The 21,009-nt window shown below is 42.4% G+C and overlaps 1 protein-coding gene across 33 annotated transcripts in view; it reads left to right on the top strand.

Annotated features, from left to right (window-relative positions):
* ANK2 (ankyrin 2) overlaps positions 1–21,009 on the top strand; it is a 700,071-nt gene that overhangs the window by 441,375 nt on the left and 237,687 nt on the right. For all 33 annotated transcript variants that reach the window (XM_068281027.1, XM_068281066.1, XM_068280997.1 and 30 more), the window contains 3 exons: positions 788–889; positions 14,093–14,191; positions 18,980–19,078. In XM_068281027.1, coding sequence (XP_068137128.1) covers positions 788–889; positions 14,093–14,191; positions 18,980–19,078 — 300 coding nt within the window. The remainder of the gene's footprint in view (positions 1–787; positions 890–14,092; positions 14,192–18,979; positions 19,079–21,009) is intronic.

Raw genomic sequence — 21,009 nt, 5'->3', positions numbered from 1 at the left:
AGAGATGTACTTACTGAGAAGTCACCTGCAGAGATAGAGACTGCAGATCAACTGTGGGATAAATAATTATATCTGATCAGTACATCCTGGAGTTGATGATATAAAATGAACCAATAAGTTGTTATGTTACAGGTCAATTGATCTAGGTTAATAGATATTCTAATCTGTAAAGTCTACAAGACACACAGCTGGAGATGCAGACCTTGAAATTGTTACTACTCTTTTGCTAAGGGCTCTTTCACATCAGAGCTTGCGTTGGAGAACGCTCAAAGCATACGTTTTGTTGTATGCCTTTTACTGCGTTTTGATATGCGTTGCACTGCAGTGAGTGTGCGTTTTTAATCCGTTTTCAATCCGTTACTGCACATAGAAAAACGCAGGTAATTTTTTTTTCTTTTAGTTGTCAACTTTCTACATTGTTCCTCTGTTGCATTCTGGGACTGATTGCCTGCGTTAACGGATTAAAAACGCGCATAGTGTGCGTTTTACATTGACTAACATTGTAACGCATAAAGCTAGCGTTGGCCAAAAAACTGCGCCTGGGTGCAGTGGAACGCAACGCACAAAAAGGCTGCGTTATATGTGAAAGCTAAAATGAAAGTCTATGGACTTTCATTTCACCTTGGGTAACGCAAACTTTATCCTTTGCGTTGAAACGCAGAAAATCTGCCCTAATGTGAAAGAGCCCTAAGGGATTTATGTCAGTCTTGAAAACATATAAGAATACATTGTTTCTCTATCTTGCGTAAGATTTAACTAAATGTACATTTTTCTTTTTCTGTTACAGTCAGACAGCAATACCAGCTTCCTGAAAGCTGCGCGATCTGGCAACTTAGATAAGGTATTGGAATACCTGAAAGGAGGAATAGACATCAACACGTGCAATCAGGTAAAGTCAGTTTTCACTATACACTTAATGGGTATTTACCACTAATTAGCTTACTTGGATAAACAATAAAATAAAATAAAATAAGGCACACAACCTGTAAAATACAGAAATATAGCGGTTAATGTGAACCTGAAGTGAGTGTAATATGAGGCTGCCATCTTTATGAAACAATGCCTTTTGCCTGATTTCTGTGCTCATGCACTACTTCTAATACTTGCCAGAATGAGCATGCAGGTCAGATACTTTGACACAGGTCTGGCTCCAATGGATGCATGCATGTTGCAACTAAGTCAAAGGCTCAGCATGACAGCCAGACAACTGGCATTGTTTAAAATGGCATTCTTTAAAACGGAATATATTTGGCAGCCTTTATATTCCTTTCACTTCAGGTTCCCTAAGCATGGTCCAGTAGAGATAACCTCTGTAATCAGTAACTCATGCACATGTTGCATATGAACTACTTTATAGCAGAGGCTTGTAGATGGCTCCAGTACTCAAGGTTTTTAATTAGTGGTGTTATGAATGCTTGTTTAATAAGGAAGGGAAAATGCCAGTAGAGATGGAGAGGTTAAAAAGTGTTGTTAAAGTGGACCTGAAATCTTACACAGGACAGAAAGAAAACAGCGAGAAATGCATCCTGTATGTACAGTATTTAATTTAGCCTGTCTAATTCCCCCTCATTTGTGTATAATCATAAATTGTAATCTGATCTCTCCCCTGTGTCACATGACTGCCTATGGCAGATAAGCCCATTTGAAAGCATTGGATGTTAACAATATGTCTGCTTCCATGAATCACGAAGTAGAAACAGTGCATATTTATTTTAAGATTTATATCAGCTGTAACAAAGAAATGTTTTTTGCTTAAAGTGAACCTCCAGACTAAAAATCGACTCAGCAGCACTGAAAAGGCCTGGTGTTTCTTTAACAGTTTCACAGCATCAGAACTTTGTTTCTCTTATACAAGCCTCATTTTTAGCTGCACAGAAGAAAACTGCCCGGGCAGTTTTCCCCTGATGCTGTGCAAAGCATTATGGGATTTCTGATGTTGGTGTTCTCGTTCTGCTGTTTTGGTGCAATTTTTTTTATTTACATTTTGAATTTCAATAAAGTTTAGGCTAGCACACCTGCTTCAAAGTACAATCGTTCTCCTTTATTGCTCCATTAACACAAAGATGACAATTGTTTCGGAGCCACGGCGGGTCTCCTTCCTCAGAATGTGCAGACAAACGCGTTTGTCTGCACATTCTGAGGAAGGAGACCCGCCGTGGCTCCGAAACAATTGTCATCTTTGTGTTGATGGAGCAATAAAGGAGAACGATTGTACTTTGAAGCAGGTGTGCCAGCCTAAACTTTATTGAACTATTGATTTCTGTGGTGCTTGGGCTTAGCACCATCTAGGCTATGCACCCACACTTTGGGGTAAGGTGTGCCACAACCACAGTTACTACATGTTACATTTTGAATTTGACATTTGAAGTCTAGGGTGCGCAGCTGGGAGGGGTAATCAGTACACAGGACAGTTGGAACTGTGTCTCCTGCTCCCTGTCACCTCCTTTCAACCCAAAAGATGGCTGCCCCCATGACAAAGATGGCAGCCCCCATGAATCACAAACATTTGCCTGTTCTTTTAAAACAGGGTGAGTAAGAGATTATATTACCTATCTATTCTAATTAACATAACTAATGAAACTTAATGACAGTATGTTTGTTTAGGCTGAAGTTCCCCTTTAAAGGTTATTATGCTGTTAGTATATTTTAGAGCAGAGAGGACTTCTGAGTTCAGCTCCGCTTTAAAGCAGGAAGGAGGGAGGAGAAGATCTGGGGGAGGAGATAAGAGGGAATATGATCTAGGGCACAGGTAGTGAGGTGTGCTTTGGGAATAACTGAGAAAAGGAGCTGTTCAATCAAGGCAGTGAAAGTTGTTAGTGGGGAGGAGGATAGAGTGAGTGACTGGCCATGTAGAGAAGTTGAAGGGTAGTTTCTAGTGAGCGAACAAACAGACAGAGACGAGGAATATGGAGGAGGTGATTGGGCCGGTGAAAAGGGTAGCATTTTAAAGCTGTTTCATTTTAGTTAATATCGTGTAATGCAAAGTCTTCTGCAGATAAACATGTTGAGATAGAGAGTGTAGTAATGTGTTGCAAGTGTCAAAAAGTTGTTTAGGGATACAGGACTGTGAAGAAAAGAGTGAGGAGAAGTATGACTGGGGAAGGGTGTTCCTGAGCTCGTGCAGCACTTTTTTGTAATGCTGGAGCTTTTTGGCCACCACCACTCTGCCACCCTGGAATGTTTTTTTTGATGTTTAATCACTTGCCGACCGCCCACTACCAGTTGGCTGTGGCAAAGTGGCTAATTAACTGGGGATCGCGTGCATTGTGATGCACGCGCATCCGCCAGCATTAGACTCCGCCCAACCGCAACGTCAACCCGCCGGCTATTTAGAAGCGCCGGCTGGTTGTTAACCCCCGATCTGCCGCTACAAAGTGTATAATACACGCTGTAATGTATACAAAGTGTATTATACAGGCTGCCTCCTGCCCTGGTGGTCCCAGTGATCGAGGGACCACCAGGGCAGGAGGCAGTCCCCCTGGTAAGCACAAACACTGATCCTGCCCCCCCAGCACCCCTCAGACCCCCCCCATCACCCCCTCAGACCACTGTTTGATGGGTGATTAGGGGGGTGATTGGGTGCAACCACCCCCTGTTACTATCTGTCAATGCTGTCCTATAGATTAGATCCTAAACTGCCCCCTGGGGGCTCCTGATCACCCCCCCACACCCTCAGATCCTCCCCAGAGCCCCCCCCCTGTGTACTGTATACATCTATTCTCCATTGTAATCACCCACTGATCACCTGTCAATCACCCATCAATCACCCCCTGTCACCACCTGTCACTGCCACCCATCAGATTTGACCCTAACCTGCCCCTTGCGGGCACCTGATCACCTGCCCACACCCTCAGATCGCCCACAGACCGGCCCTCAGATCACCTCCCAAGTGCATTGTTTACATCTGTTTTCCCCTCTAATCACCCACTAATCACCCATCAATCACCCTCCAATCACCCCCTGTCACCACCTGTCACTGCTACCCATCAGATCAGACCCTAATCTGCCCCTTGCAGGCACCCACTTACCCGCCCACACCCTCAGATCGCCCTCAGACCCCCCCTGATCACCTCACCAGTGCATTGCTTGCATCTATTCTCCCCTCTAATCACACCCTGATCACCTATCAATGACTCCGTCACCCCCTGTCACCACCTGTCACTGCTACCCATCAGATCAGACCCTAATCGGCCCCTTGAGGGCACCCAAACACCCGCCCACACCCTCAGATCACCCTCAGACCCCCCCCCCCTGATCACCTTCCCAGTGCATTATTTACATCTGCTCTCTCCTTTAATCACCCACTGATCACCCATCACCTGTCACTGCTACCCTTCAGATCAGACCCTAATCTGCCCCTTGTGGGTACCCAATTACCCGCCCACGCCCTCAGACCCCCTGATCACCTCCCCAGTGCATTGCTTGCATCTATTCCCCCCTCTAATCACACCCTGAGACACCCATCAATCACCTCCTGTCACCACCTGTCACCCCCTAGCACACCTACCCCTTTAGATCAGGCCCTAATTTGCCCCCTGTGGGCTCCTGATCACTTGGCCAAACCCTCAGATCCCCCTCATACCCCCTTCCGATCACCTCCCCAGTGCATTGATTGCATCTATTCTCCCCTCTAATCACCCCATGAGACACCCATCAATCACCTCCTGTCACCACCTGTCACCCCCTAGCACTCCTATCCATCAGATCAAGCCCTAATCTGCCCCCTGCAGGCTTCTGATAACCCGGCCAAACCCTCACCCACCCCACCGCAGTGACAGAATTTTTTTTCAGATCGCTGCTGGTCTCTACGACTTAATTGTGGCTGAGACTAACCGTTATGCCACACAATACGCAACCGCCAATCCAAGAAGCTACCATGCCCAGCCTTTTCGGTGGAAACCACTCCAAGTTTCCAAACGTAACATTTTTGGGGGCCTTCTCCTTAACATGGGTCTAGTCAAAAAGAATGTATTGCGGTCTTATTGGTCTACGCACCCAATACATCACATGCCCATGTTCTCTGCTGCCATGTCCAGGTCACGATTTGAGAACACCCTGCGCTTTCTGCACTTCAGTGCCAATGCAACCTGTCATCTAAAAAATTTGTTTAGGTGGTAGGTTGTATGACCGAGCAATAAACCGTTAAAGCTGCAGTGGTCTGAATGGAAAAAAAGTGTCTGGTCCTTAAGGGGTTTTAAGACTGCAGTCCTTAACCTCCCCAGCGGTATTGACAGATATATCCATCCATAAAAACATGCTGTGAACAGTATAAACGTGCATACACATCAATACTCTCCTGCACTGTATACTAGACCCTTGCTTGACACATTTTGGCAAGTTACAGGAAAAACAAAAAGTTTTAAAAATACATTTTATCACTTTTTGCACAGAAATCCTGGGGAAATTGAACGCTGGGGAGGTTAAGTGGTTAAATGAAGCTGAAGGGAAAACAAACTTATGATATACCGTAATGATTTGTAAGTGTAGTACTGCTAAGAAATAAAACATTAGCAGCACAGATATGAGTCTCATATTGTTTCCAGTGCAGGACGCATTAAGAAACTTCAATTGTTATATATGTGTTCTCCCCAGAATTTTTTTCCAGCCGGGTGGCATGAAATAGTAGCCGGGTGGCATGAAAAAGTAGCCGAGTGGGTCGAGATGAAAATGCAGGGCAACTCTGCTTACAGCATAGGAGGAGGTGAAGAGGTGAGCCGATGACAGCCGGGTGGTCACCAAATCTAGCCGGGTGGAGCACCCGGCTAAAAGAGACTGGGGAGAAAAAGAGCTTCTCTGAGCTCTGCGACTTGAGACTATTTTCTTTGCTACTTCGTTCTACACATGCAATTCATTATATCAAGTTTTTTTTCCCCGCTGAATGTGGCAGGGGAAATTGTTGGGGGGGGGGGGTGCCTTATTTCATGACAGCAGAGACTATCTTGGAGTAGTGAGTGGATGCTGTCTCAGGGTCAGTGAAGGATGACACGGTGCGCACGGGTTTCAAAGAGTAAGAAGGTAGAGATCAAGGTTGCAATAATTCCTGCATAAGCAAGTGAGGTTCAGTGTTGGGAAAGGAGGAAACAGTGAGGGACATATTGAGAAACTTATAAGGTTGTGATCTAAGAGGGGCAATGGAGAGTTAATTATGGTTGAAACAGTGCAGAGCTGAGTGACTAGGTCCAGAGCGTGGCCATCTTTGTGGGTGTAGGTAGAGGACCACTGGGGAAGGTGAGTTACTTACTGGCAATTATCAATTCAGCCCCAAAACACAAGCAATCTGCTGTGTTCTTGGCAGGAACTGAGTGTCATGTTGGTTGCCAGTAATTGTATTAGTACTAACATAGAAAACAGAATTTCCTGCAATGTGCCGCTCATACTCCTGCAGAAAAGTGGGAGTTCCTGGGCAGTCTAATGGCAACAGTACTCCATGCAGAGCACACAGGGCCGGATTTAGGCCAAGGCCTACTAGGCCATGGCCTAGGACACAGCCTACTAGGCCATGGCCTAGGACACCACAAGAGAAAGGACACTAAAGCAGCATGATAAACTAGTGCAGTATTTGCAAGCTTGCAAATGCTTCAATGCAGAGAGATCAGCCGAGCGCTTGACTGCGGTACTCTGCGGCTAGCCGCCTGTACAGCAGCCACCTTGCTTTCTGTGCACGTTTGCATTGTGGCCGGCCGCTATGGACTTGGGCAGCATTGGAGACAGAGGGGAAGAGGAAGTTTCTGCACTTGGGACGAGTGGAGAAATGAGTGACACTGATGGCTGCTGCGGTGGGAAGGCGAGCTGGCTACATATACTGAAAGGGAGGGGTGGGAAAAGGAGGTATTAATCTGGCTACCTATACTGGAGGGAAAGGGGGGAGGAGTCACCTGGCTACCTATACTGGGGGGGGGGGGAGTCATCAGGCTACCTATACTGAAGGGGGGCAGCTGGTGACAGAGGCCTTGGGCGGTCCAGAGAGCACACAAAGTACTGATGTCAAGCTTGTAAGTGCACTTTGAGTTTACTGCCAGTTTTTGGAAATTCTTAGCTGGCTGGCAATGAATTTGAAAGATAAGTTAATTTTAAAATAAAATTGGAATTTTCCTTTAGTTTAGTTTAGTTGGGCTGTAGTGAGTTTGGACTACTATCAGAATAAAGTAGTTACCCTAAGTCTATAGGGTACGACTTGTGGGCATGGAGCAATGTAGGTGGCAGCGCTGCTGAATAGGCTACATAGCTATTGGATAGGATACAGCACTAAATGCTGTGGTATTTGTACTGCTGTGCAGCTTGCACAATACAGTCTGGTAAATGTGAGAACTGAAAGGAAATCCATCCCCACACTCTCTGAATAAATACCTGATGCAGAGATACGTGGGATGTCAGCATGCCGAATCCTTGATTAATTTACAAGAAACTAAGCAACTCAGTGTTAAAAATAGCTCAACTTTCGTGAACATCAAGTGTGATTCATTGGAGGTAAGGCCAAAAATTACTATTCTTTTTTCAATATTTTATATCACTAGCTGCCTCTTAGGCAGGGGTCACACTTGTCTTTCAGTTTTCTACACTTTTCAGGAAACTGAAAGACAAGTGTGACCCCTGCCTTACAGCAACTAGTGTAATTTATAGAGAAAACTGGCAAAATGTGCAGGATGTCTGTTTTTTTTTTCTGTGCAAGAAATCTGCGTTCAAGTGTGACCTAGCCCATTATTAACATGAGTTCTCAGTTGAAATCAGTTTTTCTGTGCAGAAAACGCGCATGAAAGCTAACACGTGTGACCCCTGCCTCACAGCTCATTCACACTATGTGAGTTTTGACTCACTGCACATGGCGTGCATTTTTCATCATAACATGAAAGTCCATAGACTTTTATTTTATCATTTACACTACAACAGTGAGTTGCTGTGCATTGCATTTCAACCCGTTGAGAGTGATTAAAACCCACAACCCCAATCACATCCATTCATGAGGTTTTTATTTATGCATTTTTATGCATTTCAATGCACAGACTAGTGTGCATGATGTCAAAGCTGTCAATAACGTTTGGGTTTACAGGGAAGATGGTGGAACCCCACTAATATGAATGTCAGAGATCGAAGCTGCATGCTTGGCTAGTAGTTCAGCATTCCGTCTGCCACCCATGACTGCCATTAGGGTGCTATTAAAATGCAGTTGAATGGCAGTGACTGTAACACCACATGTGTCAAGCGTTGACATGTGGCAGTGTTACCTGGCAGCGTCTAAGCATGGCAACCCACAGTGGGGGGGGGGGGGGGGGAGTTGGGGATGAGCCTGTCCACGGCTCATGCCATGCGGTAGCAAGCGCTGTGGTGAATTCACTGCCTGTAAGCTGCTCATGGAGGAGAGGCCTCAAAATTGCACAGTGCATGTACATTCCCATGCATGAGAGTTCAGCTGCTGTGGATTAGGTGCATGTGGAAACTGCCATTGTAAATGAAAAGTTACGTGCAAAGAACCGTAGTTGTTTTCTGTGTGCTCCCTTCCTTCCTATCAGAAGAGGTTTACACTGAGTTGTTGTGTTGCATACCATCTACCATTGCATACCATGCTGCACACAGGATCTCAACACAACGGAGGGGAAAAGTTGCATTGTGCAGTTTGCATAGCGGTGAAAAGCATGCAGAGAAGCAGTACATAAAGTGTGTTTCACACTAACTGTAAATGTTCATGTTGCTCGGTACCGCCCAGCATGCCTCACAATATTCCAAAGGATCCCATCACATTGCACTGCTAGCACGCCAATGTGAATGTACATTTCAGTAGTAAGCATGTGCTATGCGTTTGTATTGTCTGATGCTACACAACATGTCTGTGGGAATATAGCCTTAGGTATTAGAATAGTTAATTTCTGGCTGAAGTACACAGTTAATGCAAATTGTATGCAGCTTAGAATTAGGCCAATGAAATACACCTCATACCAATTTTTGATTAGCCCATTTTCAAACTGTATACAATTTACATTCAATTTGCCTGCAAGATGGATTTATGAGCATCTCATTCACCATTTCTAGTCACAGTTTAAAGAGAGTTCACAGCTAAAGGGGGCAACCAATCATAAGCAGATATAGCCAGCACACTGCAAAAGGCCTGCCCATTAAAAATTGCACGCTAAGCCTCTGCGGTGGCGGCCTCCCCGCAACGTGTGCACAGCCCATCCGGAACCGCTGCCTGAAGTCTGCTCACGTGCTGCAAATGCGGGCCGGGCACAACAGATGCATAAACTCGGACACAGGATAATGCAGGGCCAGGGGTTTTATTATATAGGATTATTATAATTATGAATAAATAAAAAAGGTTGCAATACAAGTTGTGGTAGGTCTTCCATATCCACATCCCCAAGCAGAGTAGCAGACACATAGTTTCTGTGAGCTTTAAATTAGATATGCTGGGACCTAATTAACCCATGAAGTAGCTGAATCCAGAGAGGAGAGGATATGAGCTACATTCAGTTTTTCAAGTATTATTGAACTCTGTTCTTAACCTGCTTTCTGTTAGAATTAATTTGTTTGACTTTCCACTATATCAAGATCATGCTGTAGATAATACGGCAAGATGCTTTATTAAGGTGTAAAGATACGTTTTCACAGTGAGAGAGTTATCTTTTCATTTCTGTCCTTAAAGAGAACCCCGAGGTGGGTTTTAAGAATCTTATTAGCACACAGAGGCTGGTTCTGCATATAATCACCAGCCTCTATTACTATACTATTCCCCCCCAGGCCCCCCCTGCGCTCTGCTGTCCCCCATAAATCAAACCGATGTGCAAGCGACACGCAGCGTGTCGATTGCAGGCTGTTTACATGCAGACTGTCACTCTCCACCACACCCTGCCTCCTCTATAGCGCCACTCCCCGCCTGCGTCCCTTCCCTCCAATCAGCTTACAGAGGCGGGGAGGGAAAGGACGTAGGCGGGGAGCGGTGCTATAGAGGAGGCAGGGGAGCGGCGGAGAGTGACAATCTGCATGTAAACAGCCTGCTAGCGACACGCTACGTGTCTCTAGCACGGCGGTTGGATTTATGGGGGACAGCAGAGCGCAGGGGGGGGGGGGGGGAACAGTATAGTAAGGCTGGTGATTATAAGCAGAACCAGCCTCTGTGTGCTAATAATTCTCAACACCCACTTCTGGTTCTCTATAAGTTAACTCCTCTGTAGTTATTTTCACATGCAGTTAATTAACTTTAACTTTAGAATTCTGTAGTTATTTTAAGGATTGAAATGTTTGATTTATCCTTAACTTAAAGACAGGAGAGTTACATTTACTACATGCCTTATCACCGTGGTGATAACTCTAGAAACGTTATTAAAGACAGGAGATAAGCTTAGTGAATTGAGGCCTTAGTTGACTTTTTATCAATGCTGGCAAACTAGACAGCCAGTTCATTTATAGATTGAATGAGTTAGAACCACCTAGATTTTCTGCAGTAGAGCAACATTAATCTAACAGTTCTGTGAATAAGCCCTCTATAATAATGGGTTGCCTGGTTAAAACAGAAGGAATTTGAGAGTAGAAGTGGTTATAAAAATTATTACTTTATGCTTTTGTAAGCAAGACATGCTTTCAAAACTGCTGCTTTATAACACTTCTGTAGATATTAAATTTAACACTTCTATAGATATTAAATGTATCTTTTTTTTTAAGTTAATTACCACTATTTGGCTTTTCAGGCCGTTTTAGCTTTCATCAGTGCAAGATTTGGATATGACTCTATGGAAAGGGCTATTGAGAGTAATGGTACAGGATACATAGTTAAGTTATGGAGAACCGGGACCACCAAGTTTTTGTAGTGTAGTAAACTATTCCTAAAAACAATATTCTGAAAATGCACTGCTAAGTAAGGAATGGATGGAATAACACTTCCACGTGTTAACCATTAAATGGCAATGTATCGTATTAAAACGTCATGCTTTTGCCTGTTAATGGCAACATGACGTTTTAATACGTCGCGCGTTCCCGCCGCCGCTTCGCACGTGTGTGCGCCGCTACTGCCGCCATTACCGTCGGGATCCCGTGCTGAGTGATTGGGGAAGAGGACCTAGCAGTCCTCTACCCAATCGCACTGCCTGGAGAGAATGGACGCGACCGCAAACAGCGGCCGTGTCCATTCATAAAAACAGGAACTGTAACAGTGTAATAAAGTGTAAAAAAAAAAAGTGATCACTTCCTATACGGGAGAGTGTTCACTAATGCCATCTTGTGGCCAAAAAGTATATTACACATACATATACAAGTACATACACACTATTAATAAAATTAATAAAATTACACTTCCAACCCTCCCCCCCCTCCCCCCCCCCCCCCCCAAAAAAAACACTTGTAAATAAAAATCAGCTTAAAATAAATAAATAAATAGTTGCATTAGGGACTCAGCTTTTTTTAATCTATATTTTATGGGGGAAAATTAATTTTAATTTATTATATAGGGGCTTGTAATTATGGCCAGAACAAAAAAAACAAAACAGAAAAATAACACCTATATTTCAACATAATATATTGTCGCCATACATTGTGATAGGGACATAATTTAAACGGTTTAATAATCGGGACAACTGGGCAAATAAAATGTGTTTGTTTTAACCACACGAGAATGTTTAAATGTTTAAAACTATAATGGCTAAAAACGGAGAAATAATAATTTTTTTTCATTTTTTTGTTTTTTTCCCATTAAAACGCATTTAGGATACAAAAAATTCTTAGCAAAATGTACTACCCACAGAAAGCCTAATTGGTGGTGAAAAAAACGAGGTATAGATCATTTTCTTGTGATAAGTAGTAATAAAGTTATTAGGGAATAAAAGATAAGAGCACTGACAAGTGAAAATTGCTCTGGTCCGTTAGAGTAAAAACCCTTGGGGGTGAACTGGTTAAAGAAACAATATACATGAAGCTCCACTAGAAGGCACTGTCAAGACAAGACTGTGCTGTGGTAGTAAGCTGTAATCACTTGACACATTATTGTATTTAATAAAATACCCTCACTGATAAAATGTTAATATACACAGAGGTCTCAGGCTGAGTGCACACTTGAACTGTGCAAAGGTTTGGCATGCATTTTTCAAGTGTGATTTTGAGTTTTTGAAATGTGTTTGTGTGCCTTTTAATGCATAATGTTAAAATACATTTATTTTGAAATATTTCCCGTATGCAGAAAAAATGTAACGCAAAAACGGAAATGCGAACAAACGCCCTGAATTGTGAATGGCCCATTGGACGTCCAGCTCCTTGCATTTGATGAAAGATGGAAAACAATTGAGATTTTAGCAAGCTTGCATCTGATCTAAAAGATTTAGAGGCAACATGAAGTCTAATATGCACAATTTCAAACTATAAATGCATGCATAATATGAGTTCCATTTGAGTAGTTAATATTTCAAGTCAGGTGTCATGATCAGCAAGTCATTCATGGATTTTTTTTAAGACTTGTCAGTTTACACTTAAACTTTTTGTGCTCAAGGAGAGAAATCATGTGAAATTTACTGCAGTTGCTAAAATTGTCTATTCATTAAAGGGCTATTTTAAACCTCCGGGGGCAGACAGAAGATCACTGACTGAATAATGGCACTAAAAGTACTTCCAGTTTCTTCTAAAATGTTTAGAGCTTGCAGTTGCATTAATGAACTTGTTTTAGGCTTTTCTTGAATTGCTTGTTTAAGCATAGCATCTCAGTATTTGTAGCAATCGCAATATTTTTCAAAGCATTATCAAGAATTTATTAATAGCAAAATCTTTCTACCAATGACACCCTGTTCACACTTACAATCACAAAATGCTAGAGATTATCACTAGCATTTTGCAGCTGTTTTTTTTTTACACAATAATCACGTATTTTTTACTGTACATTTTTGCGTTTTTTTGAGCAATCGCAATTGAAATACATTGCAATCGCAATTGCTCTAAAACCACAGAAAAATGCTGCATGTAGCGCTAATCATGAATCGCTGGTGATCCCGGCAGTGAGCTCACTGCCATATAGTTTACATTGCACTAGCGCTCGCCAGTGATTCAGCTATTAGCTGTAAACTGCTGCTAATTGCCCTAGTGTGAATGGGCCTTAAAATCCATTTTCATCATTCATTTATAACTGTGTAGAGTACAAATACTTTACCTCTTACTGCATATTTTACACATTGCATGGTTTCTTATGTTTAGAAACAGTTGTTACATTATTAGATTTGTTGAACCCTGCATAGAAAATATTGTTGTGCCTTTACTTATCTGTTACATGTTGCATCTTTTATCAGGAGTTTCAACATCTGAACTGCCACATTCAGGCTAGATTCACAGTGGGACGTTGCGTTTTGATGCCACGTTAAAGTCGCACCGCAAGCTTACAACGCAACGCGCCCAAAAAGTGGCAACGCAGCGTTACCGTCGCAAACAGCAGATACAGTAAAAAATACAGGCAATGAAAAGTATGCTTCCAAGTCATTACTGAGCATGTGCAAACAGTCCAACGCAGCTAATAACGTGTATAGCGCACTGCATGCAGTACTTTTACTTAACGTGCAGCGTTAGACACCAATGCAACGTGTGCACTGTGAACAGGGCATTGATTTTTCATTGCAGTTAGTTATTCTGCGTTAAATGCTGTTTTAACGCGCGACTTTAACGTCCCACTGTGAACTTAGCCTTCCACTCCAAATCTGCCTTCTGTATCTATATGACAAGTAGCGGTACTAATAGGTGCTTACTGGACCTATTTCAAACTTGAAGTAGAGCCAACTTGTAGGATTAAAATAGTTCATTTTTCCAAGCCATGGGGTGTCCATCCCCATTCAAGCATTCTGGGTTCAACACTTATGGGCACTTGGGCATCCAAATTATAGGTGTGCTTAACGGGGAACTTTACACCAATGGGAGCAGTACCTTAGTACCTAGTGGTGTAGTCTCGCCCAACCAGTCCAGTAAGCACTGAATGTGGGGCAGTAGGACCACATTTGCATTGTTTGGTTTTGGAGTGGTGGGTTACTTCCTCTGAATAGACTTATGTGTTCATATTGAGACTGAAAGTGGTGGATTGCAAAGCACATGCATTTTTAGTAAATACATGTCTCATAATGTTTTGTGCTATATTTCATTTCAGAATGGACTCAATGCTTTGCATCTTGCTGCCAAAGAGGGACATCTCTATCTTGTCAATGAATTGCTGGAAAGAGGAGCTCCAGTGGATTCTGCAACTAAGGTAGTATTCTCCAAAAAACAGAGATACTGTGTTTACGAGCTCAAGTTTCCCGCCCCTTACTGATTTCCAGTAGACAAGTGATTCTCTACTGCGCATACCATATTATCGTATTTTGTCTCTTGTCTTGGGGGTGAATGTTTCACCAGTGATTAAGTTGACCGCTAGGTGTTTAACTGTACTGCAAACCTAAATATGAGCACTTCAGAGGGGCAGGAAATTCAGGACCATTCACAGCAGTGCCCTTTTTCAAAGCTTACTATATTGAATTCATTTCCCTCCCCTCTTAGGGCGTTAGGTCACCATGCTTGCTAAGTGGCTGCTTGAGTATCACCAGCATGGGGTTGATGCACTAACTGCCTGTATTATTGCCGTGCACAGGCAGTGCACAGCAATATTACTGTTACTACCACCAGTAGTGTACCGCATGTTATGCTGCTATGCTATGGTAACACACAATACATGACTTGCATAGTTCCATTTTCCCTATGCAGCCCCGTTTCTATGGGCGTGCGATGCGTGCAATCGCCCGGGGCGCTGGATTGTTGTGGCCAGAGGGGGGCGCTGTGGTGGTGGGAGCGGGCACAATAGTAATAACTCACCTTTCTTCATCCGAATAGCCGATCTCACGCTGCTTCAATGTACTTCCTGTCTCGGCATCTGTCTCAGTAACAGCGCCCCCTGTGATGATGTTCAGCATGTCAACACAGGGGGCGCTGTTACTGAGACAGATGCCGAGACAGGAAGTACATTGAAGCAGCGTGAGATCGGCTATTCGGATGAAGATGAAGAAAGGTGAGTTATTACTATTATGCCCGCTCCCACCACCACTGCAGCACCTACCTACCTAATCTATACTGCAGCACCTACCTAATCTATACTGCAGCACCTACCTACCTAATCTATACTGCAGCACCTACCTAATCTATACTGCAGCACCTACCTACCTAATCTATACTGCAGCACCTACCTAATCTATACTGCAGCACCTACCTACCTAATCTATACTGCAGCACCTACCTAATCTATACTGCAGCACCTACCTACCTACCTACCTAATCTATACTGCAGCACCTACCTAATCTATACTGCAGCACATACTGCAGGCACCTACCTATCTACCTAATCTATACTGCAGCACCTACCTACCTAATCTATACTGCAGCACCTACCTACCAACTCTATACTGCAGCACCTACCTAATCTATACTGCAGCACCTACCTACCTACCTACCTAGTCTATACTGCAGCACCTACCTAATCTATACTGCAGCACCTACCTAATCTATACTGCAGGCACCTACCTATCTACCTAATCTATACTGCAGCACCTACCTACCTAATCTATACTGCAGAACCTACCTACCTAATCTATACTGCAGCACCTACCTAATCTATACTGCAGCACCTACCTACCTACCTACCTAATCTATACTGCAGCACCTACCTAATCTATACTGCAGCACCTACCTAATCTATACTGCAGGCACCTACCTAACTACCTAATCTATACTGCAGCACCTACCTACCTAATCTATACTGCAGCACCTACCTATCTAATCTATACTGCAGCACCTACCTACCTACCTAATCTATACTGCAGCACCTACCTACCTAGAAACTGCCCTGTCCCTATGCTCCACTTTTTTGATAATAGATAACAGTAATGTAACAGACTTGTTTCAGAAATTTCCTTTTTATTATTTATTAATATATTTAAAACATGATATGTTTTAGACTTTTATATTAGAAATCTCTAGCCTTCTGTAGCCTCATTACCATTTGCATTAGAAGGATAGCTCCCTACTGAAAATGTCCATTGTGCAGTGACATAGCAATAGGGGTTGCAGAGCTCTCGACCACACGCAGGCCCTTGGGCCAGAGGTGCCCTGTAGGGGCCTTCCTCAACTGCAGTATAAAAACTCTTTATTGGTCCTGAACTTGTAAGGATCACTTCTAAAAATGCTTTGAATTGTGGTAATCATTAACAAGCTGTTCACCATTCTCTTCTTGCACCTCTGACATTGTGTTGTACTTAGCAGGTTTTGGTGCGCCTTATCAATTGTATAGAGTGCGGGGGGGGGGGGGGGGGGGAGGCATGTAAAACTCACGCCCGGGGCCCATAGCTCCTTAGCTACACCACTGGCAGTGTGCAATATTTTTATAATACTGAATACTTTCATTGTATCTACACATATCCTCTATAATAAAACCCCTGTGCCCCTGCCTCCTCTGTCCCTTTGTCCATGCGTTTTGGCCAGTGCACATGCGTGGCATGCAAGCAGACGTTGGGCAGTACAGGGGCACGGGGGCAGGAGGCGGGAGTGTGCGTGCTGACCTGCAGCCGATGCGGCGGGGCGGGGGGTTGTGAGGGGTATAGCGGTAGAGGCCTAGGTCTAGTATCTAATAATCATAACCATGCTAAAGTCAGTCTCTCCATTAGTAAAAGGCAGTGCCACCATCAAGGTACCAAATGTTAAGGTGTAGTAGGCTTGTAAGAATATTGCTAGTAGAAATTTACGCACACACACACACACAAATCCTTCCCTCCTAGTGTCCTACACTAACCCCCACTTCTAGTGCCTAAAACTAACCTCCTCATCTGTATACCTAACACTAACCTTCAAAAAAACACTATTTGCATTTGATCATCTACTCCCTATGTAGTAGCTGATTGACTACTATCTGCATGGGGTGTGCAATTACCAAAAATTTGCATTGGTGTCTACTAGATGCCTTATGATTCCAATGCCTAAATGACCTAATCTAGAACTTTTCAGTTTACTCTTTTCTTGTTTTGGTGATACTCTTATTATTATTTATTTATAAAGTGCCAACATATTCCATGGCACTGTACAAAGTAAGAAACAAACATGGGGTATACAATAATACAGACAATGGTATACACCAATATACAAAATTGTTAACAAAATACTGAATCAATACAAAATACAGAATTGGAAATAACAGTAACAAAAGTAACAATGAATAAAATGTATACATTTTTTTTTTCACAACACAAAGGCGTGAGAGAGCTCTGCCCTTTGTGAGCTTACAATCTAAAGAAATACTATTTACTATAAGTCAGTGTTATAATTTCCACCCTCTCCCTAACCAGACAGAGTCAGAAGCACAGTTCATTCTTTTTTAAGAGGTCATGAAACTTTTAATAGCAGGGAAGATGCTCAAAGAGAGCAAGGTCACTATAAGGCCTGGAACCCACTGAAAACCGCAAACGCAAAACGCAACCGCTAGCGTTTTGTCTGAGCGGTTTGCAAGCGGATTCATGCACGTTTTTGGTCGTGTTTTGCAACATTGTATTTTTTTCCCCAGCGGGTGCCTAGCGTTTTGCGTTTTGCGTTTTTATCCTGATTGGTCCTGTGAATTATTTTTCATTTTGTTACAGTGTGCTGAACCGCAAAACGCTAGCAAAACCGCTCAGTTTAGGTTTTGCTGAGCGTTTCCGCTAGCGGTTCAATACTTTACATTGAAGCGCTAACGCTCCCAAAATGCTGCATGTCCTGCGTTTGCGTTTCTGAGAAACGCAAACGCTCCTGTGGAAGTTGCCCCATCCATTAACATTAGCCCAGCGTTTTGGCAAACTGCTAGCGTATCGCAGTGCTGCCAAAACGCTGCCAAAAGCGCTCCTGTGGGTTCCAGCCCTTAAGTCATGTTCTTGATGAATCTTCATGAACTGAACAAAATTAAGAACAGAAAGACGTAGTCAGAAATGTGAAATTATGTGCTGCAAAACTAGAACAACTCCTCAAAACCATTCCAAAATAAGAATGTGAGATAGAAAGTAAGTACTAATTAGAATTCATACTTTAGATACAAATATTTATCTCAGTGTGCTATATGTCACTTTAGGTTTATGTTGTTATTTTAGGTTGTCATATGTAGGGTCACTATTTTTTTTTATTTTCATTGTAATTTCAAGGAGAGAGAGATTATCATAATATGCTAATTACGATTACCCGAATTTGCGTATACATTTTCACAGTTACGCTTACACGTTATTACACATTCGTAATTCAATTGACTTTGTATACTCATTGGTAATTACGCATGAATTTACGTGTAATTTATGCATAATTTTGTGCCGACTTTGGTGGTGAATTGCAAAGCCCCCATACATGTTGTTGCTACCAAAATTGCTACATATGTTAAGGAGAATTGTGGGTACAAGTAAAAAAAAAACATTTTTCAAAAAGACCTTGTAGTTTTTGAGAAAATTGATTTAAAAAATGCAAAGAAAAATGTTTTTTAAACCTAAAAAAAGACAGAAAACAAATTTTTTTTTGTTTTTGTATCGATTTTCTCAAAAACTACAGGGTCTTTTTGAACAATTCTTTTTGTAATTTGTACCTGGTGTTCTTCCTAACATATGAAGCAATTTTGGTAGCAATGGCATGCATGGCGGCTTTACTATTAACTGCTAAAGTTGGCATAAAATTACACATTAAAATTCAAGTGTAATTACGAATGAGAACAATTAACTACGAAATTGCCTACACTATCCCCCCGAAATTTCGCATCATGATTACGATGCATAATTGCATAGTACGATGCGTAATTGCACATGGGCGTATTTTCTGCTCATCACTAATGGACAGTAACCTGCAGTCACATTATTGATGCTTATTTTAGGCAAAGTTTATGTGGAGGGATATAGACTTTCTAAAGAATAAATTCAGGTCTATACATATCCACACAGCCCTATATAAAATGTATGCAAAGCATAATAAGTAAATGTGTAATGATAACATGTTTTCTATGTGTTTTTAACAGAAAGGGAACACAGCACTACACATCGCCTCACTGGCTGGACAGGTGGAAGTGGTCAAGACACTGGTCAAACAAGTAGCCAATATCAATGCCCAGTCCCAGGTACTGTAATCCATGTAACCTTCTAAAAAGAACTGTAATGTTATGATATTGGACATAGTGCATCAGTAGCAATTGTAAAAACAAAGACATGTGTGTGATTTTAACCAGTGGCATTGTAATATGCATTTAGCAGAATAAATGTGCTTAGTCAACATAGCAGTAGAGCAGAAGACAGTAATTGTTTCTCACTTCAGGGAGAACTTAGCACTGTCTGTATCACCTGCTAATTATGAATGATCTCCTGTGTGTGGATATCAGGGAGAGCAGGCATCTGTCGTAGACACCACATGTTGTGTGCTGTGTACCTCAGCATGCTTCCACATTATTACTATTACTATGCATGGAGCGTCAACATATTTTGAAACACTTTACAGAGTCATGACACTAACTATCCCTCAGAAGAGCTTACAGTGTTATTCCTACCACAGGAGTTCGCCGTTATAACTGCTGCTGGATTATTAGGTATAGACCTTGCAGGGGCATAACTACAAATCATGTCCGCCCAGCAAAACTTTGATAGCCCCTCCCCCACACCCCCAGTGTTCATAACCCTTTCATTGCCTCCCCTTGGGGACCCTCAGTCTGGAGGCCCATCATGTACTGGATAAAGGACACTTGTATCAGAGGGAGGAAAGGTTAGTTGGGCCCCCTACAGATCTGCCCCCCCCTCCCCCCTGTGGATAAAAGGATTGCTCCCCTGTTGTTTGCCCCTTAGCCTCTCTTACCTCATTCCTGTAATGGCTGACACTTTTTAGTTCTTTGCAGCAACAGATTAATAGTATTAGTTTAAAGAAGTTCATGCATATACTGCATTGTATGAGGCATTTTGCATGTAGTGAATGTTGGGATCCTGAACCACTTCTTTGTCTTTCAGTGGAAAGCCTTACATAATCAGTATAGCAATGTAATAATGCTAGAGGAAGGATCAGGAGCCACTAAGGCCTCTTTCACCGTGGGACGTTGCATTTGATGCGACGTTAAAGTCGCACAACGTGCCCCTAACGCAGCGCATGTAGGTTATGAAATTGGACGTTATTTTGCACTGCGTTATGTGTCTCTTGGTGCGCCGTTTTCGTCGCATACTCATGGAACGAAAACATTACATTTAAAAAAAAAACATTACTGAGCATGTGCAACACACATAACGCAGCAAATGTTTTGCTAAACGCACAGCATGCAGCACTTTCTAAATATTGCTACATGTTACACACAACGCAACGTGTGCACTGTGAATGTCACACAGACTTTGTATTGCTGTGCGTTAGTCTGCGTTATAAGTTTTTATAACGTGCGACTTTAACGTCCCACTGTGAAAGAGGCCTTATACTAAACTTTTCGCTTTCTTACCCTTAATGAACTGAGTTCAGATTTGCAAAACAGACAAACAAAAGATGTTTATTTGCATTGGCATAACCTTTTGCCTTCAGTGGCACAGATACACTATGTAGTGTAGACTGATCAAAACACAGAATAATATAGAGCTATAATAAAATTAGTAAGGGATAGACGTTGAAGATATTCTTTTGAAAAAACGTTAAAGTGGCAATAAATGCCTTAATCTAAAATGTAAGTACCTACTCTTCAGTACATAAAATAACATTTGAAAACATTCACTGTGTGTAAAAATGTTTTACTTTTAATACAGAGAGCAGTACAAGTTTTTACTGCTCTGCTAATTGGCAAATGTAATCATTGCTGGCCAGTGGCCACAGGAGAATCTATCTGCCTGGTCACTTCATAGCTAAAACTGTCAAAGGCTACATGTTTTCATTATCTTAATATGTGGCCCATTAAGGCAATGTAACCAGTGTAAAATCTTCTTTATCTATCCTATGTTTTACACTGGTTACATTTCCTGGTCAAAGTGTTCAGCCATCAGATCAATAAGCAAAGAAACAGAAGAATTTCAGTTTGCAGTCAGAATAGGTATA

Source organism: Hyperolius riggenbachi, chromosome 1 (genome assembly GCF_040937935.1).
Source record: "Hyperolius riggenbachi isolate aHypRig1 chromosome 1, aHypRig1.pri, whole genome shotgun sequence".
NCBI lineage: Eukaryota > Metazoa > Chordata > Amphibia > Anura > Hyperoliidae > Hyperolius > Hyperolius riggenbachi.
Note: the sequence above shows the minus strand (reverse complement) of the source record. Positions and strands in the feature narration are given on the sequence as shown.